This window comes from Chiloscyllium plagiosum, chromosome 20 (assembly GCF_004010195.1).
Source record: "Chiloscyllium plagiosum isolate BGI_BamShark_2017 chromosome 20, ASM401019v2, whole genome shotgun sequence".
NCBI lineage: Eukaryota > Metazoa > Chordata > Chondrichthyes > Orectolobiformes > Hemiscylliidae > Chiloscyllium > Chiloscyllium plagiosum.
Window position 1 is genome coordinate 39,869,022 of NC_057729.1, and position 17,847 is coordinate 39,886,868.

The 17,847-nt window shown below is 41.8% G+C and overlaps 1 protein-coding gene across 2 annotated transcripts in view; it reads left to right on the forward strand.

Annotated features, from left to right (window-relative positions):
- Positions 1-17,847, forward strand: part of LOC122560192 (disks large-associated protein 4-like) — a 589,090-nt gene that overhangs the window by 343,020 nt on the left and 228,223 nt on the right. For both annotated transcript variants that reach the window (XM_043710586.1, XM_043710587.1), the window contains exon 6: positions 13,789-14,806. In XM_043710586.1, the coding sequence (XP_043566521.1) occupies positions 13,853-14,806 (954 nt within the window). In that variant the 5' untranslated portion in view covers positions 13,789-13,852. The remainder of the gene's footprint in view (positions 1-13,788; positions 14,807-17,847) is intronic.

Consider the following 17,847-nt stretch of genomic DNA (forward strand, 5'->3'; position numbering starts at 1 on the left):
CCTCTTTCATAGTGTGAAAGTAGAAGGGGCAATGAATCAGGCAGGATGGTGATGTGTCTGAACCCCATCTCTGCCACAGAGGAAAGGTCCAGTCTCAGACTTCTTACCCCTCCATTTTTTGATGCCCTTAACTGGGCAAGCAATGACCACTGGCTGTGATATGACTGCTGTGGCGGACAAGCTTATTGACATGTGGCAAGTGCAACAAGTGAAACTGTGCAGCCTACTTGTGGACAGTCAGGGAGATGGATCTCTTTTACAAATGCACTGTTTGAGGGACATAACATGGAAAGGGGAGGAAGACCAGTGAGAGCCACTCCTATCCTTGCTGTCGACACATTCTTGTATTCCAACTCCTTGTGGCACCCATTGTGAAACCTCTGTACTTAGCTGCAGCCGGTGTCACTCCTTGCCATGTTAATAATCATTTCAAAAGGCTTGGAATACAAGAGCAGAGATGTACTGCTGAGTCTGTGTAAGGCACTGGTCAGACCATATTTGGAATGTTTTCAGCAGTTTCGGGCCCCATATCTAAGCAAGGACAACCGGTGTCGGAGGAATCCGAAGGATGTTTACAAAAATGATTCTGGGAATGAAGAGGTTGTCACATGAGAATGGTTGTGGACTTTGAGTCTGTACTCCGTGGAGTTTAGACCGATGAGGGAGGATCTTATCAAAATTTATAGAATACTTTGAGCGGACGTGGAGATAATGTTTCCGCTTGTAGGAGAAATTAGGACCCGGGGGCACAGCCTCAGGGTGAAAGGATGACCCTTTAGGACTAAAATGATGAGGATTTCTTTTCAACCAGAGGAAGTGAATATGTGCCACATCATTGCCACAGAAGGCTGTAGAGTAGATGGGCAGGAGGCTGGAAAGTTGATGTTTCGGGTGTAACCCTTCTTCAGGATTAGATTACTTACAGTGTGGAAACAGGCCCTTCGGCCCAATAAGTCCACACCGACCCGCCGAAGCGCAACCCACCCAGACCCATTCCCCTACATTTACCCCTTCACCTAACACTACTAGCAATTTAACTTGGCCAATTCACCTTCCCTGCACATTTTTTTGGACTTTGGGAGGAAACCGGAGCACCCGGAGGAAACCCATGCAGACACAAGGGGAACGTGCAAACTTCACACAGAGAGTCGCCTGAGGCGGGAACTGAACCCAGGTTCTGGCGCTGTGAGGCAGCCGTGCTAACCACTGTGCCACCGTGCTGCCCACCTCTTGATCCTTCTCCACCTCTTGATACTGCCTGGCTTGCTGAGTTCTTCCAGCCTCCTGCCTGTCTACTTTGGATTCCAGCATCTGCAATTTTTTTTGTCTCTAACAGAAGACTGTGGAGGCTATCACTGAATGCATCTGAGAGAGATAAATAGATAGATTCTTGATTAATAAGAGGATCAAGGGCTACAGGGAGAAGGCAAGAGAATGGGTTGAGAAACCTGTCAGCATGATCGAATGGTGAAGCAGATTTGATGGGCCAAATGGCCCAATACTGCTCCAATATCTTGTGGTCTTAAGGTCTGAGGCCTCTCTAGCTATCATTTCAGTGGCAGTCACAGATTCCCCAGTGGCACTGCTGTTGAAAAGGGTTGTTACCCTGTCCTTCACTGGCTGCCCCTATAAGCCTGACAGCTTTGGGAGGGTCTGTGGACCCCATGTCCATGATCCCAGGGGAGGCCCGCTGCTGGCCATGTGTGTACTAGATACCAATGGTCTTCTTGGAGGCAACATCAGTGTCTTACTGGTTGTCTAGCAGATTGCATGATCTCTAATGCCTGCAAAACAAATTAGTCCACATTTAATACCAGACCTGGTTTCTTTTAATATCTAAAAATATTTAAGGAGCGATTTTATTGTAAACTAACTAATCACCTTCAAATGCATTTAGTAAACTAAAAGATGTGTGGAAAGGAAAGCCAAATTCTCAGAGATTTACTATACAGAAAGAGTTGAAAGAATTTTAGGATTGGGAATAAGAGAATGAAAAATAGGAACAATTTTATAAAGAAAATGTGAACATCATTCTCTCTCCCTGCAGTATGCAACTAATATAAAAAGAGATAAAGCTGTCAATAACATGACACTGGCACAGAGCATAGATATTTTACCACAAACATCATCTTTTTGAATGAGAGAGTGCATGATATTGCTAAGGATTCATGAGTGAAGGTCAAAACAAACTGTAAAGAATGAAGGTGCTATCCCATCAGTCATTGGTAAAGATCTATAAGGCAGCTGACCCAGAAGTATTTTATTTTTATATACAAGGTGAATGGCTTCAGTTTTCTAATGATGTCACTGGAGTCTCGTTATAAAGTCTAATCTTTTTTCACCATGACTGATGAACTCTTTCAGCTGACATATTGAACTGAAATCGTGTCTGCTCTCCCAGTTAGCTTTAAATGATCCCATGGCACTAATGGAAAAAGAGCAGCTGTGCTATGACCAACATTTATCTCACAACCACCATTGCTGCAACAGATTGTCTGACTACTTTGCTCATGGCTGATTGTGGGACCTTGTCATACAGAAACCCACTGCCATGCTCCTCCACATTTCACCAATGCATGAAAAACACTTCATTGATTGAGACATATTTTGGAAATGCAGAGGACTTCAAAAATGCCTGTTCGTTCTTGCTTTAAATTGGCCACTACATACCCTATGCACTGAATAGTTTAAAACTAGCTTCATAACAATATTGTTACAATAATAGTCTGCCAGAAAATGGGTCATTAGGAAAAAAAAGATTTAATAAAGCAGATTGGGAAAATGAATGTATTTTGGAAGTTTTCTTTCTCCTTGAAGTAAATGCTATGACATTAGCAATAATTCTTGTTCAATGCAGGGTAAAGCCAGTGAACCCTTTCCAGTAAATGAGACATGCATTAAAAAGAATGATGATGTGCTGTGTGAAATCTGCACAACTCACCTGAGTCATCCTGCTGATATAATCCGAGTAAGACTCCCAATTTAATGCCAGTGATATTTATGGAGAGGTTTTTCTATGATGCAGGTCAGTACAATAAAGACAGGCCAAATTAAAGATGGTCACTTTGCCCTCCTATTTTCAAAGCAGTCACTTTAACACTAACGACTATGGCCTATATAATAGAAAATCATATTGCTACCATTGTCAGGGACATTACGAATGGACCAGCTATTATGCCTAATGAGTGCATAATATTAATTTCACTGAAATTGTACACTTGCAGCATAAAGATGAGGAAAATATGTCACGATTGATGTTAGAGTAGTAAATTCTGTATGCTGGATATATTTCAAATATTATTGTTTTGTTCTGTGTCACTTATGTCAATGAAAGGAAATGTACACCATATTGTTTTGGGTTGGATTTCAGATTGTGGTGAGGGGAGGGGGAAAGTTTTACATGGAGAAGTGACTGAGATTGAATGCAGATGGGTTGTGATACAGGCACAACAGTGGAAGCATTTTTGGAAGCCAGCATCAACCAAAAGTCTAGCCTTTATTCAGTCATGCTTTTTTTTAGATTAGATTACATTACAGTGTGGAAACAGGCCCTTCGGCCCAACAAGTCCACACCGACCCGCCGAAGCGCAACCCACCCATACCACTACATTTATCCCTTACCTAACACTACGGGCAATTTAGCATGGCCAATTCACCTGACCTGCACATCTTTGGACTGTGGGAGGAAACCGGAGCACCCGGAGGAAACCCACGCAGACACGGGGAGAACATGCAAACTCCACACAGTCAGTCGCCTGAGGCGGGAAATGAACCCGGGTCTCTGGCGCTGTGAGGCAGCAGTGCTAACCACTGTGCCACCCATCTGCTAACAGATGAGTTGGCAATTTAAGTACACTAATGAGGTTGAAGGATCTAACTGCAACTGGCTGGGCTCCTCACACCTTGGGAAGTCCATCAGCTGCAGCAAGACAAGGACAAACTCATAGTCCAGTCTTTGTGGGTCAGGAGAAGGAATGCTAACTCTCAACCATCCAAGCTGCACGCTCATGACAGCCCAATCCTGGGTCAGGATTCTAAATTCCCTGCAGGCTCAAAGCCAGCCCCTCCCCAGGGTCAAAATTCAGACTTCCTCTGCAGTGGCTAAAGATGATTGATCTGAATTTAATTATGTTCGTGTGGTCACTGATCTGTATAATTGTGCTTGATTGCTGAAACCAAGTGAGTACACACACACACACACACGCACACACGCACACACACACAGTTCTGAGGTGTTTAAAGTTCCTTAAATAAATTAGTTGAATTGAGAAATGAAGCTATTCCTGCATTACTTTGAGAGAAATCTGATAAAACATATGCAGCTATGCAGTGACTACAAAACAAATGGTGATGAGGATATTGGACAACAGTTTAAATTTACATGATCATATATTTCTGCACCAGCGGAACCTCCTACACCCTTGGAGCAATGATTTCATGGCTTGTTACTTAATGGCTTATTAGAGAAACAGTCTTGAGTGTAACAGTAAGAAAATTATATTTGTACATTGTCTTGATCTAGAAGGCCTTCAAATATTCAAGCAGCTCACAGAAGATGTGTCTCCGTTTAATAGCAGTAAGACCTAACTTTGGAAAAAGACCTTAGTAATCCAGATGGAACCTACCATGTTAGATCGCAAGCGGTTACACACGAAACTCATAGTTACAGATGCAACCTACCCCAATTACTTCATGTACAAGGATTATGGACAAGGAGAGCTCAACCATTTGTTCGGCATATGCCATCTCTTGGTCAATTCAAAAAAATGCCCACATTATTTAAATGCTCATTAAGTCACAGAATCCCTACAGTGTGGAAGCAGGCCATTCAGCCCATTGAAGAGCATTCCACCCAGATCACCCCCCCCCCCCACCACCAACAACCCTGTATTTCCCACAACTCATCCACCTATTGTGCATATCCCTGGACACTGCAGGGCAATTTAGCATGGCTAATCCACCTAACCTGCACATCTTTGGACTATGGGAGGAAACTGAGGCACCAGAGGAAAACCATACAGACACAAGCAGAATGTGAAACCTCCACACAGGCAGTCACCCAAGGGTGGAATCAAACCAAGATCCCTGGTGCTGTGAGGCAGCAGTGCTAATCACTGAGGCACCGTGTCGCAATTTGTGTCCACCTCACATAGAAAAGTGCAGCTAATGATTAAAGTAGAACCATTTTTCAAAGGTGTGTAGAATAACAAAGAAGAAGACTTCATCAGTTTGACATGTGAAAGAAGGGCGTGAAGAGCAACATATCTATAGCATCATAAAATGTGTGGCAGAAGGTTGTCTTAAAGGTTGCAACCTAACAGAAAAGAATTTGCTCACATAGCTGCATAAAAGAGCCACAAAAAGGCACAATTAGAGGAGAGACTTTTGCAGAATGAGGTTTCCAGCCTCACTTTCCAATACAGAGACATCTGATATGCAACAGAACTTTCAAAAGTGATCAGATGACATGCTGGATGTGGAAACGCTGTTTCCTCTTGTGGGAGAAACTCGAGTTAGGGCTCACTGTTCAAAAAGGAGGGATTGCCCATTTAATATAAACATGAGAAGATTTTTTATTCCCACAGGGATGGAGAGTCTTTGGAATTCTGGTTCCATCACCTTTCAGAGGAGTGAGTCCTTGAATGTTTTTAAGGCAGAAGTAAATGATTTCTTAATAAGTAAGAGGTTGAATTGTTATCAGAGGTAGACAGGAATACACAGTAACCCAATCAGCTTTGAATTTGTTGATTGAGGAGCAGGGCGCAGGGTTGGCCTCCCCCTGCTCTAATTTATATGTTTCTATGTATCTGTGTGATGAAGACTTTGAGACTCATGCTGTGCTTAAGAGACATAAAAAGCTACATACTGGAGAGGAGAAGATGTCTTTGTGCTGTGGCCAGAAGTCCCCCAGCAATGGGACATTACAAGTGCATGTGTAATAAATGCCCTACCACCAGCAAAATTGACAACTTAAAGGAACATATTAAGATGGTAAAGGTAAAGTCATCACAGTCCTACCAGACCACAAGGCTGTGTTCTCTCATTAGATAGAGAGAGAGAGAGAGAGAGACCACAGATATTTTGAGGCCAGGGGGATACAGAATGAATGTGTGGCGGGCATGCGGAGTACACCAACTGTGGAAGAGGGGGCAGAAAAGTACGTTTACATTTCCTTCTGAATGACACCCATCTAATGATGTCACAGAATCATAACATGAGATTTGTTGATCTAATCATAAACATCAGAGACTTTTTAATATCAAGGACCATTTCATTATGTAGAGGTAACAGACAAGTTGAATAAGAAATGATTAATGGGGAAACTATTGGCATGTGTCAATGTCACTGGAGTGGTCAACCAGTATTCAGGATAATGATCTGGCGATATGGGTTCAAATACCACTGTAACATCAAGTGGCATTTAAATTCAATTAATAATTCTGACATTAAAAGCTTGTCTTTGTTGTGATCACCGTGAAGCTATTGTTAGTTGTTTAATAACAAAGGAAGTCCAATGTCCTTACCTGGCTGGGTTTACAAGTGGTTCCATGTAAAGGACTTAATGGACCTCTGAGATGACCTAGCAAGCTGCTTCGTTCAAGTGCAATCAGGGATGGACAACAAGTGCAGTCCTTGCTGGCTTCACCTATATTTGATGAAAGAATAAAATAGGTTGTTAATTAGAATTAATTCATTGAAATGATGAAAAAAGGGAGAAAATGTGTAGTGTTTGATAGTAATTAATCTGGACCAGGTTTTGGGTGGTAGAAGAGTTTGGATCCAAATGGCCTGCACACCCACGCATTTTCTCTCCCATCTTCCCCAGTTTGAGTTCTCCGCACACCCCTCACACACCCATTCTGTCTCCCCCTCCTTCTCGGTCCAATCTGTACCCTCTCCCCTTCCGGGTCCATTCTCCTACCCCTTTTCCCTTCCCCTCACACGCACCAACCCTTCTATTCTCTCCAGTCTTTCACACATAACACATGATGGAACTGTGCAAACATGGTATTTGCTGTGTGAGTGCATATACACAGTCATCCCAAAGTTTCCAGTGTCACCCAATACTGTCACTGACTCCACACAGAAAGATTTGGGCGTCCTGCAAAAACCATATGTGTGTTGAAATTTATTCAAATGTTAAGGTATTCAGAGTTCTGCAAATAAACTGTGTGAGTTTAGAATTAGAATCATCCATGCATTGCTCTGAGATGAATCAGGTAAATAAGACATTTGGTGACCCAGCGAATATATAACGAATGTCAAGGAGAATACACAACACTTCTAGTTAATAATATGAGATGCCCAGCATGCAGAGGAACCCATACACTCAGGTTTACATTGGATGTATGGCCTCTTTCTTCTGGTCAGTCGAAAAGTAACAACTCCAGCTCCTGCTACACTTTCTCAATGGGAAAGGGTAATGAGTCAAATAGAGTTGCCAATCATCTCGGATAGCTTTGGAATATCCAGCAATTAGAATTTATTTATTTTTTTCTTGGTGCATCACGAGTAAGACCAGTAATTGTTTTCCATCCCTAATTGCCTTTGAACTGAATGACTTGCCAGGCCATTTCAGAGGGCACTGAAATTGGACTGTTAATTGAAAATGTTGGCAAAATACCACTCCAGACTCCCACTATCAACCAGTGTGGAATTAGTTCCCATTTTCAGCCACAAAGCTTGGACTTGATCATAACTGAAAAGGTTCAGCCAGTAAAAATCACAAGCAGATCAGCCATGAATTTATTAAATGGTGGAGCTGGCTTGAGCAACTGAACGGTCTCCCACCTCTGTTTTGTATGTTGATCTAATCTTCACTGGAATAAATGTACTGCAGCAAAGCTTCTATGTACTATCCTGAGGTGTCAGTGTTTTATTCAGCTCTTTTGAAACACAAGAATGTGTTTAACATTTTGTCGCAAAGTAGCCATCCCAGATGTCACTTCAGTGCATACTTCTGGGTATTCTGACCCATAGTTAATGGCTGATTCGTCATTGAAAAACTCTTTTATCACAGGACTCCACAGTTTCACAGAGTTTATCACAATTGATTTTTTCTGATGTGGGGGGTCACTAATGTGGGTGGAATTTGTCACTTGTTCCTAATTATCTTTGAACTGAGTCGCATGCTAGATCACTTCAGAGGAAAGTTAATAGTCAACCATATTTCTGTCAGTCTGGAGTCTCATGAAGGTCAGAGCAGATAAGGATTTTCTTCCCTAAAAGACATTGGTGTAATACATGGGTTTTTACAATAATTAATGATCATCTCAACATTAGGATTATTTTTAATTCAGATTTTGTTAATTGAATTTAAATTCTACATCACTGAGGATTAACTGGGCCTCAGGATTACGAATCTAGTGACTTTACCACCTTACCACAATCTTCCCTTGACAGTAGTTGTTCATACAAGAAAGCTACAATTTTAGTAAAGCTAAACAATTATTCTACGTCTTCCTTTGTAAAGAAGGCAGTCTGTATTTGTACATACTCTTATCAATGTAGCAAAGTCTTACTTTAAACTAGTTCGTACAAAGTCAACAACTAAGTCTTTGAGAATGTATTTTGCATTCATTGGAAGGCTTCTGCCAGAACTTCTGGGAACCGTCTTTTCATTTAATACACAGATCACTCACCCTCAACAACAGTGTGGCTGCTGTATTACTATTATCTGTTAGCAGAAGAGATTGGAAATGAATGGAATTTACTGGGTAAATTAGGGCATTTACTTAGCAAATTTGAATGTATTAGATTTGCAATTTGCATATCTGGAATAAATTATTTGAAATAGATTGTTTGGGATCATTGCCAATTGCATACTTATATTTGGTGTTCAGAGGTGGAATTTCTGAAGTTTGCTTTGTATCATATCAACAACATGAGCTGTGCTGAATACGAATCCCCATAGAGATCCATCTGGACAATAAAAACATAATTTGCTTAGTCTTTTGAGTTTAGATGAAACAGCAACTGTTGAGAGCAGCTGTTTCTGTTACAGTTTGTGACCACTGGTGGGAAATCAAGTACATCAGCGGACGGTCATGCATCTTAATCATCTCCCAACCAGCTTTGCACATTTGGTTCAGGCCATCATCTTCGACATGTTGACATTGGCCATTCTGCAATGCTGTTGTCATCCTCAACTAAAAGCAGGATTTCTGAATGAAATGCAGCAAAGGCTGTATGCCTCATGCACTGGTAAGTTTACAGAGCGACCCCCGTATCCACGGGATCGTTTTCTGTGTTTTCACTTACCCATGGTTTACCATAGCCCGAACACATTATGGGGAATGTGCCAGCATTGGGGACCAGGGGGCTGCTGGGTAGGTAGATATCCCATTTAAATGAATGGGTTTGCTCCTATCTGTGGTTTCGGACTTCTGCAGTAGGTCCTGGAACGTAACCCCATTGGGTACAGGGATGGGACTACTGTATATATTTTGTCATATATTGGACAAAGGGACTATAGTCCTCATTGATTGGTCTGCAGGCTGAAGTGACATTACACTTTTATAGGCCAGCAATGTATTTTTGGAATAAAATCCGAAAGTGGAAAGAGAAACAGATTTAACATCTTGTGTCGCAGAAACAGCATTTTTGAATTATTGAGCTGCACAGGTCCTCTCCCAGGCCTTGGGAATAGCCACTGGCCAAGATGACAAGTTTACACCTGAACAGAAGAATAAAAGTTAGTCAAGAAGATATGATGTCTGATTTTTGACAATGAGTGATTTTTAGTAAATTTACTGGACAACATGAGCTATTAGTTTTTATACAGCTGAAGCAGGTTTCTTTTTTTGCTGGAAAAAAAATCATTAATAGATTATTCAGCCTGCTCAGAGATGTTATTACTTGGACCAGGGACTTGAACCTTGGCTGAGGGGTAGGGACACTATCACTACATCACAAGATCTCCGAAACATCATTGATATAAATTCGGTTTAAACTGAAATCCTTCCCCACTTGTTTCTGAGAAAGGAGTAATAGGATGTGGAATTACTTTTGCCCATGTAATTAGTTCCTTAGCTGTGTGAACAAAGTGGTGCTGAGCACAAGCCAAACAACAGAAAATATGAAAGAATTTAGGGCAGATGGCAACAGACCAATTGCTGCACTATCTCCCAGTGGATAGGTGCAGTTCACATCTCTGGGAGAGAACTTGCACATGTTTGTAGCTGTTCGGCAGCATTGCAGACTTTCTTCCAGGGTAAATACTGCAAACACACAGCCACATGAAAAATATTTAATAGCTCTGCACTTTGAAAAGACCTGCTGTACACATCAGATTTTACAGTGAGTATTGCCTGATAGAGGGACACTTTGCAGACTTTGGCTTGGATCATCCATGATGATTGCAGTGTCATTGCACTCTGCCATTTGGTATCTTTAAAAGTCCATTGTGAATGTTCATGAATAAGTTGATGATTGGATGAATGGATGAGTGACTGAAACAGTAAGTGGGTGTGTGAGTGAGTAAGATTGAAAGGAGTTAAGTGGGGGAAAAGTAGGGGTTTGAGAGGTTAGATAGGCAAGATGACTAGATGGGTGAGGTGAATAACTGAGAATGGGGTTCATGAGTGAGGAGAGTAGGCTGTAAGGGATTAGAATGTAGGGGTGTAGGTGGGTGAATGGGTACTCAGATCAGGAATGAGGTGGGTTGGGTTGGGATGTTAGTATGTGTTCAGTAGGGAAAGTCAGGTTGGGAGTAGACAGATCAGGTAATCAGACAGCAGGAACAGGTTAGGAATATAGTCTGGTGTTGGTGTGGCCAGGCAATAGTTTGGTCAGGTGTTGGTCATGCATTCGTCAGATGGTCAAAGGGTGGTCAAGTCAAAGATAGTCAGATGGCACAAGGTACTTCCTCTTGTCAAGGTCCCCTATCCTGGCCTTTGGTGCCTTCTCCACGATCACCGGGACCCAGTCCCGGTATTTCTTGCGGATCCTCTCGCCTCAGAGCGCCGCTTCTCGAACAGATGCTCTTCCTTGTATTGGAACTTCATCCCGGCCCCTGCCGCCACCGCCTCTCGTCGTCTCTCACCTTCACTCGACGCTCGCTGCTCCGCCCCGGGCCTTCTCTCGCAGGAGCTCCCCGCGGGCTTTCACCTTCCTTTTTTTTCGTGTACTGCTGTTTTATTATTAGTGGGCGGCATGGCGGCACAGTGGTTAGCATTGCTGCCTCACAGCGCCAGAGACCTGGGTTCAATTCCCAACTCAGGCGACTGACTGTGTGGAGCTTGCACATTCTCCCCGTCTCTGTGTGGGTTTCCTCCGGGTGCTCCGGTTTTCTCCCACAGTCCAAAGATGTGCAGGTCAGTTGAATTGTCCATGCTAAATTGCCCGTAGTGTTAGGTGAAGGGGTGGATGTAGGGGAATGGGTGGGTTGCGCTTTGGCAGGTCGGTATGGGCTTGTTGGGCCGAAGGGCCTGTTTCCACACTGTAAGTAATCTAATCTAATAGTCAGGTCAGACAGGACGATAGTCAGATCATTGAGGAGAGAGCTGGGTGAGGAATGCATTTGGATAGGATAGCGAGATCAAGGGAATAGAGAATGGATAGTCAATATGGGTTGAGGGTTAGTAGAATGTTAGTCAGATGGGGTGGCATTTGAAATGGTCTTTGCTTTCTACTAGGACTATCCAAGGGGAGAAGGAGGTTTGAGCCTCATTGCAAAAACCTTAGGCTGAATGGCCTCTTTCAGCACTGAAATCATGCTTTGGGAGGTTGGATTAATAGCAGCTGATTAAAATGCTGTGCCACCTCTGTGAGCTAAGGAGTGGCCATAAACCAAGATGCCCCAGCCTACAACTGGCTAGAAAACTGCCAATAATAGGAGGTGGAAGTTGGTTTTTAAATGAGCCCCTAATTGGCACAACTTGCTGCCAGTCGGAGTCCATGCTGTAAAAGGCTGTGCCAGCAGAAAAATCTCAGGCTCCCATACTTTGCATTGCCCTTTAACCAACCTTCCCATCTCCCAACCTATCTCCTGAGGGCTGGTAACATTCAGCCCTTCATGTCTCTGATGTGGCATCATTACTGTAAAAGCCAGAATACTGCAAAAGCAAATAGGGGCATTGCTAACCAGCCTCACGTTTTGCAGCTATTGAGCAGACCTGGGGGTTGAAGAAGAATTTAGAAAGATCCTCACCAAACTCTGTTTATAGACCACATTGGAATCACACAACAGGTCAAAGAAATGTGGATTCCCAGTTTACCCGGAAGTTAATCAGACCTTTGGCATCTCCTGCAGTGGAATCCTCAGAGCTTTCTCGACAGCTGAAATAGCTCCTCCCATGACAATTATTTCAAGGAAAATTGCTACTCATTCGATTCTAAACACTACGGCTGATATTAAGTGACTGATAGCTGAGGAGCAACAGTTCCCTAACTTCTCTGAAAGCTGAGCAGGAATTCTCTGAAGTGCAAGGTCTCATCAACATCACCCATTGACCATACTGGCTCAGTCACATATCAAAATATGTGACAGTGTGACCAAGGAGAAATTATATTGTTGCATGTTTCAAGAATTATGAAATAAGTTGAATTCAGCATAAGCACTTAGATCCATTCAAATCAGCTGAAGAAAGAGTGAGACTTTTGGGGCTTTGTTGAGGTATTATAGAAAGCAATCATATCAAATATTTATTACGATGGCTTCATGTGATTGGGGAAGGGGAGATAGTTAGTACAAGGTTGATGGTCTACTAAACTGGTGATATTGGGGATTGATGGGTATTAGCCAGGAGCCCGTAACTTGGAAGACAATAATGGATTTTATAAAACTCCAATATGTGCAGTTCTGGGAAAAATCTGTGGTGGAATCTTAAGCTTCTGATCAAAATGAAAATCTGGCTAAATCTGGAGTTGAAGTTAAAAGGTGAAATCTTGAAGACTAATTTTAGACTTATTTGTTACTGATGAAAATATTAGCTTATTGGTGCAGTGTGATCAGTTACTTTCCATGTAATGAAGTTGATTGAAGTTCACCAGTTATTACCTGCTTGTTCAGACATTACGTGAAATAAATCAATTTGTTAGCTTGCAATTCATTTTGTTTCATTTCATATATTTAACAAAGTGCCAGGAACCTTGGTCTGATCCCTCAATGCCTATTCAGAAAACAAGAGGATGGGTAGTATTGTGTTAGACATTGGAGAGTTGTGGAGAAAACATCCAGCAAAAAGAAGAGCAAATGACTTTCAAAAAAATATGACCTGCATGTAAAAGCAGTTGAACACATTTAAAATTCCAGGTCTCTGACCCTCTCACACAAAGGCTTTCATTAAAGTAATTTGAATGCCGAGTTTTGCTTTTCTTTAATTCATTGCCCTGTACCTAGGAAAGAAATGAGACAGTGTGATACAACTTTGGTTTCACAGTGCAGATAATCATAGTAGCAAGTCACCTGTGTAATAGTTTCTTATTTAATCATTGTATTAACCTGCACTTGACATTTAAATAACATTGTTCTTCACCTCAGTGAAATTTAGAATTGCTCGAGCATCAATGTTAAGATACAATTCTTTTCCTGAATTAATATATGTTGCTGAATGTTAACACCTACTTTCCTTTCCTTTCCTGTGGAGTATTTTTCTATTTCCATAATTATGCAACAGTTACCTTGATTTAAGAAACTCTTTTATAACTTAACATTAACTAAAGACAATGAAAATGAATGAACTGTGAAATACGAAGGGAATAAAATGTCTGAAATTTTAATGGTGTTACGAGAAGGTTAAGGTTGGCCATTCAACTTATTTTCTTTGTTGTTGCCCTTACCTGCAGGCTCACCTGGAAAACTGCCACCTATTCCTGAAACTAGAGTTATGATATTCGAACAGAGACAGCCATGAAAGGGTTAGGAGGCAATCGAAGCCGTCACCTTTCTGACAACTGTGAACCTACAAGTGACCAAATGTATCCAACCACTACCCCAGAAAGGAATCCCTATCTGCTGAGTCCAGCAGATACATATCAAATGGAACATCATCGCTTCCCAACTACCAGCACTCTGCAGGGAGACTGCCTCCTTCCGTTGAACAATCAGATTGCCAGCAGCACCTTCCCCAGGATCCACTATAACTCACACTTTGACCTGCAAGACGATTGTAGTTTCACCCCCAATACTTCTACAAGCAAAATCAATCGCATTCCTGCTAACCTGCTGGACCAGTTTGAGAAGCAGCTGCCTATTCACAGGGACGGATTCCACACTTTGCAATTCCAGAGGGGCGATAACAAGCACCGGGCTGAAAGTCCTGGTCGGATACGCCATCTCATGCACTCTGTGCAAAAGCTCTTTGCAAAGTCTCAGTCTCTTGAGGCCACCGGCAAAGGAAGTGTGAATGGGAGCAAATATGGTTCAGACGACTCCAAGCAGAGCAAGAGAAGCAAGAGCAAGGACCGAAAATTGGAGTCAAAACGCAGAACAAGAACAAATATATCAGGCTGGTGGAGTTCAGATGATAACCTGGATAATGACAACATAAACTACCGGAATCCGATGAGTTTAATGACACTTGGGAGACGCACTGACCACGGTCCTGCCAAATACTTCATGAATGCATATAACACAATCAGTGAACATACTCTTAAAGCTTCAAAGAGCAATAATGACTTGAAGTGTTCACCTTGTGTGAATATACCAATAAATGCTGACTCAAAGTACATAAAGAGGGGTTCCTGGTCCACACTGACCTTAAGCCAGTCTCGAGAAGTTTGCCAAAAATCATCTGCTACAATGGACAAAGCACTATTGAAATCCAAGTCATATCATCATGATCTTGCTTCCCAGTACTTGAAGGTAGGTGACATGTTTTGAAGGTTGAGGTCTATTTCAAATCTTCCACAAGCAAATCCCACAATATCTTTTATTCATTTTGCAAATATCAAATTACAGCTTTACGACTCTTAGCAGTACTTTATACTATATTGTATATTTCACTTAGGATCTAAGAAATGCCATGAATATTAATCTAAAGACTGTCGAACAACATCCAATCTTTAGTGTGCACCTCTCATCTGACAAATATATGGAATAATCAGCTAAGACTGTACTCGGAACAATACACAGTAGGGTGGTTTCAGGGGATCGATGTTGCCATTTAGTGAAATTTCTTCCACATTCCACAGTTTCTCAAACATAACTGTGCACTGATCCCATTTAATCCAATTAATAGAATTCAGTGGCAAATTAAAGGTTTCATTAAAAATGTGCAAAAATAATATTAACATGCCATGTTATAAGAGTGACAATTTGTCCTCGGAAATAACTTCTTACCTGCATACCGCTGAAGGATGACATAGGTCAGCCTCCCTCATGATGATTTCCTCAATTTTATTACCGAAATATATAAGGGACAATCTTCCCACGAAAACCAAAAACTTTGTTTCAAAAGGAAGACTCTGCCAAATGTTACGGGCCATCAGACATTTAATTCTCTTGGATGTTAGGGAGTGAGGATGTCCTGCTTCCAATCAAAAAGCCAGCAGTTCTCAACTCTATTAGGAACTGTGGCTGGAACTGCAGCCAGTATCCAAGCAAGCGTGTCAATGGTAGTTATTAGGCCAAGGAAGTAAAGTTTCCACACAGAGGCCAGACAAGCAGACCTTGGCAAGAGAGCAGAAATTGCAAAGCCAGAAGCAAGGTCTTCAAGAGGAGGTGGCTCTTTCTGCCGGGCAAAGAATTCCCAAACAGGAATACCACGACTCTCCACCAATCGTAAAGTCACTAGGATTTAAATGAAAGTCTAGCTAAGTGGCATGGGCAGTGCTTGTTATTCATGTACCACCTCAATTGGCTAAGGGTAAGTGGGCTGCCTCCCTGCCTCTGATAAATCTCAATAGCGGCAGGTAGACACTGGGCATGTTGGGCTCCCTGGCAGCCTACCCAATTTTATGCTACCCTTCCCCCACCCAACTAGGAGGGGGATAAAATTCCAGCTTTCACATCCAAGAGTTTCCTTCTGTATTTAGAAAATGGTGGAAGCTGGTGATAATAGACAAACTGGCTATTATACAACCCATTCACTCTCCCATTTTGCCAATTTCAGACAATCTGCAATGGCCAGTTTTGTGCACATACCCTGAAGTGAAAATTACCTCCCAAGGTAGTTAGCATTCACATTCTATAAGATTGGACATCTCCCTTTTTGTGCAATATTTGAAATTGTAGTACATGCCTTCAATTGCGAATGACATTGCGTTTATCTTATAGAGATTGTGTCCCCTGTAGTTCAATGATTTTGTACTGATTTTACATGAGCTGCTATAGAAGTCCTGAAAACCAGGAGGCCACCCATGATGTAAAGAAGGTACACAGGCGTAAAATTCATACAGTGGTGTATGCATTGTCACGAAAGCAATTGATTTCACATTGATATAATTTGAACAAAGCAGATGTATAATCTCAGCATTAATTTCTCCAGTCCAGTGGGAAACTTTTATGTAAAAATAGTATTTATGCATCAATTGCTGCAACTCAATCAAGGTGCTCTAAAATATAAACCTTCATAATCTTAACTCAGCCATTATCTTTGCACCTTAAGTAATAACATGGCTGGCCAATGAAATTCAGACTACTATGTGTTTGCTGCAGGCTGTTAATTATTAATTGCTTGATGAATGAATATTTATGATATTTTTCTGTTGCTTGAGAAAATATTTAATATTTCAGTAAATGCAGAGGGTAGGATAAGGTCTAAATTACTTGTTCGTTTTAACTTATTTTCTTTTTCCACTGATAGTTTTTGGAAAGTAGGATTTTTCTGGGCAAGAGGAGAAAAAGATCTCCAAGGTCACAGATTCACAAAGTTGTATTTACCTATCATAATATTATCAATATTTACGGTGCATAAGCAGACTATTCTGCTCATCATCTCTGTGATTTTTCTCTGAAGCAACAACTTCTTAATGCCGAATCCCTATCATTTCGCTGCAGCAATGCAGATATTTTCCTCTCAGATAATGATTCAAATCCCTTTTGAAAGCCTCAAGTTACACTTTCTCCACCACACTCTCAAGTAGTGCATTCCATATCCTGACTACTCTTTCTGTAATAACATTTTTCCTTATATCACTATTCCTGCTTTTGACAAGGAATTTAAGTCTGTGCTTTTTAGTTCTGAATCCTTCCACCAATAAGAACAGTTTGTCCCCATCCACTCTGTCCAGTTCCCTCACAATTTTGAATACTTTTGTCAAATCTCCTCTCAATGTACTTTTTTCCATGCAGAACATTCCCAAATTCTTCTATCTTTCCATGCAATTGAAATTCCTCATCCCTGGAAATGTTCAGCACCCTGTCTAAAATCCCCAGGACCTGATCAGGTTTACCCGAGAACTCTGTGGGAAGCTAGAGAAGTGATTGCTGGGCCTCTTGCTGAGATATTTGTATCATCGATAGTCACAGGTGAGGTGCTGGAAGACAGGAGGTTGGCTAACTTGGTGCCACTGTTAAAGAAGGGTGCTAAGGACAAGCCAGGGAATTATAGACTAGTGAGCCTGAAGTCGGTGATGGGTAAGATGTTGGAGGGAATCCTGAGGGACAGGATGTACGTGCATTTCCTGAAGAAGGGCTTATGCCCGAAACGTTGATTCTCCTGCTCCTTGGATGCTGCCTGACCTGATGCGCTTTTCCAGCAACACATTTTCAGCTCTGATCTCCAGCATCTGCAGTCCTCACTTTCCCCTCGATGCATTTGGAAAGGCAAGGACTGATTAGGGATAATCAATATGGCTTTGTGCGTGGGAAATCATGTCTCACAAACTTTATTGAGTTTTTTGAAGAAGTACCAAAGAGGACTGATGAGGGCAGAGCGGTAGATGTGATCTATATGGACTTCA